We start from the raw sequence: 7,923 nt of genomic DNA, 5'->3' as shown, positions 1-7,923 counted from the left end.
ATAGCTGATAACTCTGACATCAAATAAATAATACAATGACACTCTACAAAAGGTCGTGGCATTCACACTTTGACTCACACACATGCACACAGATTAAATATGCTATCATGTATGATAATAAGGTTTAGATAAATGCCATTTTCAAACGTAGAAGGACTAACCCGTCTAGATACAATTAAACTAACTATTTGACAAAAATAAGATAATGAGATGGTACGTTAGAAAATCCCGTAAATCTCAAAATATCTGGACATAGTTTAGTAGTTTTATTGCATACATTGTTACTAGAGTGGTACATATAAATGTATCAGAGTAATTTTAACAGGATAGTTTAAATGGACGGTTATTTCGTATGTATGTTTCATCTACTAATTTTGAAACTATCAGAATGACCTATACCCATGTCTTTGTCTTACTGAGAAATGTAGTTGCTACTGCTGAAAGGGAGAGTACAGAGGTAAATCGTAAACAACCACACATACAATACAAACGTGAAATCTTAGGTGCTGCGTAGAAGCACTTTTCTATGACAAAAGAGGCAAGTTTACGTCAGAAGAATATCTTATCAATGTTCAAAGTGTACTGCTGCTGCTGCCTCGTTAGGGATATTTCCGATTTAACTGTGCGTCACGTGATTAACTCTCATTTTACAGAGACGGAGGTGGGACAACGAAAACTATGAAGCAGTATGGTGGATGCTTGGACTTAGAAGTTGTCAAGTGTACTTGTTAAATACCACCTGAGTGTGAGTGATAGTAGAATTTTATAAGATATTCATAATGTCAGAAATCAAAATACCAGAGTCTCTTCGTGAAACTTACGTAGTTAAAAATTTTCCAGCAATCGTCGTTGTAACAGTTATGTCAACGATACTTCTTAATTACGTTTGGAATGGAAAAATCAAGAAAAGAAAGGTTAATGACAGCGCTGTGTTGATAACAGACTGTGATTCTGGATTTGGTTGGGAATGTGCTAGACGACTTGACAGATTGGGTTTTCATGTTTTTGCTGGTTTTCGTAACCCTCAAGAAGATCGTGCTTTGCGTTTGCAGGCTAAAGCCTCAAGAAATCTTCAACTTGTTCAGTTGGATGTCACCAACAACGAAGAGGTAAAAAACGCTGCAAGGTTTGTTCAAGAAAGGTTGCCTCCAGGAATAACAGGTTCTCTCATTTTTTATTATTATTATGAATAATACAACAGTTATTTGTTTGTCTTATGAGGATACTTTTAATCGTGTCATTTCACAATAGTTGAACAATCTGTGGCTAATTATGTTGCCCAGTTACAATTTGTCTTTAAAAAATGTTATTCAACATTATTTGAAAAATATTTATTACACCGTTTCCTGAAAGGTATGAAGTAAATTAGTGTGCAAGGTTAAACTAGAGCAGCTAAAGTTAAAAAAGGGCACACTTTAAAATGAGGGGTGTCGGATAGTTTGGACTGTAAATATGCAACCTGAAATTGCGTATATTAAAATTTAAGTATTTAATACTACGCGTTTATTATGTTCCATGTAATATCGGTATAGAATTAGTTGGCATACTATTACTAATTAAAACACAATAGTTATATAAAAAAGCCACTACGAAACCAATGCAAAAGTATGATAGAATTCATATTTATCGTACAATAGTTAAATTTCATTACAAAACACTAGTTGAATAAATTTACACAACGTAATTCAAAACAAAATATATATCAATCTGAATAGGGGTTCCTATCCTGATAACAATAAATTTCATTACGAAACATTAGTTAAATAAATTTACACAATAATGTAGTTCTAGAACAAAGAAATACTCAATCTGAATAGGAATTGCCAATCCTGATAACAATAGTTAAATTTCATTACAAAAACACTAGTTGAATAAATTTATGCAATAATGTAATTGAAGAAAACACTGTATCAGATAAGAAATTACCTATCCTGATACAAATCATCAGGAAGCATGTTCCCTAAATTGTGTTAATTGAATATGTCCCCTAAGGTGTGTTATTTGAATACATTCACGTCTAAACCTGTAACGATTGAAACATGATATTTTGAAAATTGAAGGTCTTCTAAAATAACTTACAAGTTGCGGATTATTTAGAAAAGGTGAGAATTATTATGTATATTTTATTTCTGCACACTTTTTACATGCATATTATTATATAACAGGCTTTCAACTGGATTCTTGTAGCATTTACAGGTGACTCACGGGCTTATTGAGTTGCATTCCACAGTTCTCTTTACAATGATTTTTTCTTAGTAAAATACAATTTTCGGCGTGGTTTCGCTTATTCTTCTATTAATTAAAGATCTGTAGCCTATTCGAGTGTGTCTCAACCTTTTACTTATCAGGGACCGGGCTCGCTGCCTCCCTAAACTGTTGCATACTACTAAAATGTAAGTACAACACAAAACCTGTCAGTTTTTTTTAGCCACGGCATAGCGGCTCGTGCAAATTAGAATGGCTCTGAGTTTTTCAAAAACAAACTTTCAGCTCATAGCTCTATCATCTCTTGACTGATTTGAGTCCTAATTACAGTTTTGGACTCAGAAGATCAAACCCTTTCAATCGATATATTTTACTATGTCCAAGGTCTCATAGATCAATTTGTACTAATCCAGCCTAAAAGAATTTCAATTTGAGGGTAGGCCGGTAAAAATCCTGATGAGTAATAAAATATAATCGGGTATATGCGCGCTCCATGCTTTGTATTTCTGGCACACAAAAATATAGCTTATAAAAATGGTAAAAAAAAGGCATGTAGATTAATTTACTCTAATCCTGCCTAATCCTAATACTCTAATCTATTTATCCAAAAGGCTACCCAAATGGTAATTTGGAAATAAATCCACAGCCATCATCTCAGAACCAAAATGCAGGACTGATCCAGTATTTGAGTATGAAAGCAGAGATGGTTGGAGAATCATACAATCTACAGCTTTGCCATTTGGTACAGTTCTATTTGTGAGACAAAATCGTATGTAACACTGTAAGGTGACCAAGACACTTCATTTCATCTTATAGCACTGCATTATCAACTCAAGTCGCATCAAGTGTTCACTATGCTCTCCCTCTATTTACGTGCACCACATAAAGTTGAATATGACATTTTGTTCGCGTGTTAACATTAATAGTAGTGAAAACCTTACTGAACGACGAGTAAATGAATACTCTGACATGAAACGCACACTTTTAATGTAATTTGTAATAACGTTACGGTTTCAAGGCAACGCTGTGTGCATGTTTCTTTTTATACACCTGCGCAAGCTGGTAAAAATATTAATTCAGTGGTTCTCCCATTACCCAAAAGTTTAAATCAAATTGTAAATTTTCATGAATAATGTTAAACAAAAGTAACAGTTATCTCGGAAGAAAGAGAAAAAAATATTTTCACACTCATCCACTTACAAACAAGGAAGAGGTCAAGAAACTGATAATCATCACACACTATTCTATTGTGATGCTTCATGGGTTTAAAACCGTTCCACTTTCTTCATTGGTAGCACCCAGGAAGAGTTGATTAAACTTGTCAATAGAAGGAATGCATTAAGCGTTAAAACCAAAGTTTAACTTATAACTTTAAGCAATGTCAAGAAAAACCGCAATAAATAACCATATTAAATCATTCTTGGTCGAATCTGTCACTAAATAGTATTCAGCTTCGTTGGCACATATTTGGAACAAAACACACGCGCGAGCGCGTATTACTAAACATTTCTGTCGTATGCCTCTTATCGATTTACAAATGCACAAAACCTGAATGACAAGTTAATAAAAGTACTTGGCACCTTTAGGTGTGCCAATTGGACCACAAACGGCACTGTGTTGGTATCAACTGAGATTAAGAATTTAAATCAAATACTAAAACATGAATTGTTAGCCAAATAATGTGTATATTATGTCCTCTAAAGATAGTACACTTTTTCGAAAATAGCTTTAAACACTAATACCAGAGCTAACTTTAAAAAACAAACACAGACCAAAATAGTAAACACATACAAAACGAAAGCTCAAGATAGTAACTAATAATTTCATTAAAAAGGTACGACTAGTTAGAGTGAAAAAATTATACGTTTCATTACAACCAACTCTAAGGGAAGATATCTGCTACACAACCTGGACTTAATTGTAAAACTGAGAAATTGTCATGGCAATAGCAGCAACCCAGACGAGTTTAGAATATAACTATACTTTAAATGTGTAAATTTCTCTACAATATAACCTTAGGAAGCTCAGCTACAAATTTATTTGTTTCGCTGGTATTTAAGACTGCAAGTAGAACATAACTCCCTAGATTCAAACGAGACCTAATAATTGTACATGAACCTTGTCGTTAGATCCAATTTACGTTTAACACCTTTATATTAAGAAAATTGTTTTTGGTTTAGAAGTGAAATAAACAAACTTGGCATCACCAATTTCAAATCTTGATTCGTTTACATGTATAGTTGTGAATATATGAGGCCTACTTTATTTAGTTGCTTCGCTCTTACAACCAACACTGATGAGCCAAATATACACCAACTCTCGTCCAAATCAATTCATCTATTTTTGATAAATCGTGCTGACACACACACACACACACACACACACACAAGGATGAAACATAACCTCAGTCCACCTTCGGTGGCGGATGTGATTAGACTTTGTCATTCCTCAATTCAGTTGTCAGAAAGGTTTAAGGCACTTAGCACTTGTCAAGCTGTTTCGTTGTTAGAAAGGTTCAATGACACTTGGCAGATGGTTCCGTTGTTAAAGGTTCAAGGGAACGTGACAGGCTGTTTCATTGTCAAAAAAAATTCAAGGGCACATGGCAGGTTGTTCTGTTTCTAAACAGGTTCAATAGCACTTGGCAGACTGTTTCGTTGTTAGACAGGTTTAAGAGCACTTAGCAGGCTGTTCCATTGTTATAAAGATACAAGGGCATTTGTTAGGCTGTTCTGTTGTTAGAAAGGTTTAAGAACACTTGGCAAGCTGTTACTTTGTTATCAAAATTTAAGGGCATTTGGCAGGCTGTTCTATTACTAGACACAAGTGCCCTTGGGAGACTGTTCCGTTGTTATTAAGAGTCAAGGGCAATGGGCAGGCTGTTCTATTGTTAGAAAGATTTAAGAGCACTTGGCAGGCTGTTTCGTTGTCAGACATATTCAAGGGCACTTGGGAAATTGTTACATTCATGTTTAAGTGATTTTTCAAAATATTCCTTATAGCATTGAAAAAAAAAGATTTATCCGGAAATTATTCTTCTGTTAATATCTCTAACATAGGCAACAAATTCAAATTAGTTCCTGAAAGACTCGCCAAAATTAAACCAGATTCTTGGAATTAACTTATAATAAAAGGTTGTTTATTTCTGTTCAGATGGCGCTAAAGCTGTAAAGTAATAAAGCCATTCAAAATGTAAGATTCAGACTTTTCTTGCTATTTGTCAGTACTATCACAAAATATTTTATATCAGTGTGGAAAAAACAAACTTAATGTAATTTATAAACTATAAATAGTAGAATAGGTTTAAATCCTAAAAATCATAATTAAAATTTAGTTAAGCTAAAGCAAAAGTGTTATGCGTATCTAAACTAACTCTTGGGCTATTCTTTTACCAACAATAGTGGGATTGACGCCTCCACGGCTGAAAGGGCGAGCATGTTTGGTGGGACGGGGATTCGAACCCGCGACCCGCAGATTGCGAGTCGATCATCTAACCACCAGGCCATGCTAGACCTAAAAAGTAAAATATGAAACGCAACAAACTTAGAACAATAATACTATTTAGGCAGAGGATTTAACTAAATGATTTTAGCACTTAATGATAACACACAAAATATTGATAAAATCAAACTTTATAGTTTATTACAGAGATTACAAAAACTTGATGTGAGTACTCTACTTTGCACAATGATTTCCAGATTAAAAGAAAAGTAGCTTATGTTCAAATATTTTCAGTAGTTATAAAGTCGGGCAGGGACAACTGAAGCTGGTTTATTAATATAAATTTATAAACCCTGCAAAGAATAACTCATACTTGTCTAAAATATTCTGAACCTTGATGTCAAGATTGTGGATTTCACAACGAAATTATACAAGTCAAATATTTCTGTCGCAAATTCATAATTAATAACTGTTTAATTAGTTCGTAAGCAAGAAACTGTATATCTTTCAAAAATACTTCAATAGGTATTCTTAGTGTTTACAAGGAAATTTAGTATTTTTTCAATTTAGTTTTCATAAATGTCATTATCCTCTATTGCATCAATAAGTTGAAAGTTATTGAAGGCTTCTATTTCATGGCTTATTATGGTTTAACTTTTTAAGTCGATCATTCACGATGAGACTTTCGATTACAAGACAGAATTTGAGAAACGAGCATGCTAATTTGCACAATTATTGGCATATTTGGCTAAGTTGCTAAGAAGGTCATATGTACACATATTTCTTTGATCTAAGAGTGGTTTTCCAGTTTAGATTGGATTTTAATCTCTTATCAAATATTTCTTATTACTTTTTCCACAGTCCGGAGTGACCAAATGGTAAGGGCGTTTGACTCGCAATCTGAGGGTCGCGGGTTCGACTCCCCGGCCTACCAAACATGCTCGCCCTTTCAGCTGTGAGGGCGTTATAATGTGACAATCAATACCACTATTCGTTGGTAAAAGAGTAGCTCAAGAGTTGGCGGTGGGTGGTGATGACTAGCCGCCTTCCCTTTTGTCTTTCACTAACAACTTAGGAACCGCTAACGCCCTCGTCTATCTTTGCACGAAATTCAAAACAAACAAAACAAACTTTTACCACTTTAATTTTCACCCCAAGTGGAAAACTAATAAAATTTCAATGTGTTTTCTCGAGAAAATCATAGATGGCAATAGTGTATGGTGACAGGCTATTTGGGTTCCAGTATCAATCATTTCGATTTTTGAGCTCTTTTTTTTAATCTATTTTTTATTCCCAAATATTAGGACTGGTCTGCTAAATATTATTAATCTTTCTAAATTAATGTATTAGTTTAGACTTTAGTTTCATTATTGCTAAAGTTAATTACTAACGTGTCATTTTAGTTTTAATTAAATCAGTCTGGCGTACACCTGATAACACAATTGAAAAAAATATATATATTAAAAAGTGAAAGTATATAAATGGGTGCACCAGAAAGTGTGGAAATAAGGTAGGAATGGGCATGGTGTAATAAAACTTCCTCCGTAGAACCTCTCAAGGGGGGTTGTCCAACATCTCAGCCAAGCCTACTTCGTTAATTTTTTCTATCATAAATTCATAAAATTTTAAAGGGACAAAAAGGAGAGCTTATTAGCTCATCGAGGATGTCCCTTCCAGCTCCCAACTATAATCACCCCTCACTACTCATGTATTCACCCAATCTTTTCTTGAACTCAATTAAATTTTCTACCTCCACCACCCTTGAAGGTAGCTCATTCCAAAAGCCAACCACTCTGTTTGGAAAGTAATACTGTCTAAACTGCAGATGACTCCCACGCTGCAAAATATGAACTTATGTTCCCTTGTCCTATTGTTTTCACTGCTAAACACAAAAACGTTTGATGGATCTATATTATCAATACCCTAAATGATCTTAAACGCTTCAATCAAGTCCCCTCTGACCCTTTTCCTCTCCAGAGAAAACAAGTTGAGATTTAAGTCTCACCTCACAGGACAATCCCACCATCCAAGGTATCATCCTAATGGCTCTTCTTTGAACCTTCTCCAACAATTCAATGTCCTTCTTGAAGAAGGGAACCCAAAAACTGTACACAGTACTCTAAATGAGCCTTACAAGTGATACTATACAGTGAAACAATAATATCCCTTGTCTTGTATTCAGTATTTCTATATATAGTTATCCAAATACCTATACGCCCTTATTGCTACGTACTACAATACACTAGTTTATATTTAACTTAAGTTTATTTTCGATAC

General features: G+C 34.3%; 1 protein-coding gene across 1 annotated transcript in view; it reads left to right on the top strand.

Moving 5' to 3' along the window:
* Positions 1–634: 634 nt before the first annotated feature.
* Positions 635–7,923, top strand: part of LOC106461718 (dehydrogenase/reductase SDR family member 9-like) — a 22,079-nt gene continuing 14,790 nt past the window's right edge. The window contains exon 1 of the mRNA XM_022388762.1: positions 635–1,161. Within this exon, the coding sequence (XP_022244470.1) occupies positions 780–1,161 (382 nt within the window). The 5' untranslated portion in view covers positions 635–779. The remainder of the gene's footprint in view (positions 1,162–7,923) is intronic.

This window comes from Limulus polyphemus, unplaced genomic scaffold (genome assembly GCF_000517525.1).
Source record: "Limulus polyphemus unplaced genomic scaffold, Limulus_polyphemus-2.1.2 Scaffold40, whole genome shotgun sequence".
NCBI lineage: Eukaryota > Metazoa > Arthropoda > Merostomata > Xiphosura > Limulidae > Limulus > Limulus polyphemus.
This window is presented reverse-complemented; position numbering and strand designations above follow the sequence as displayed.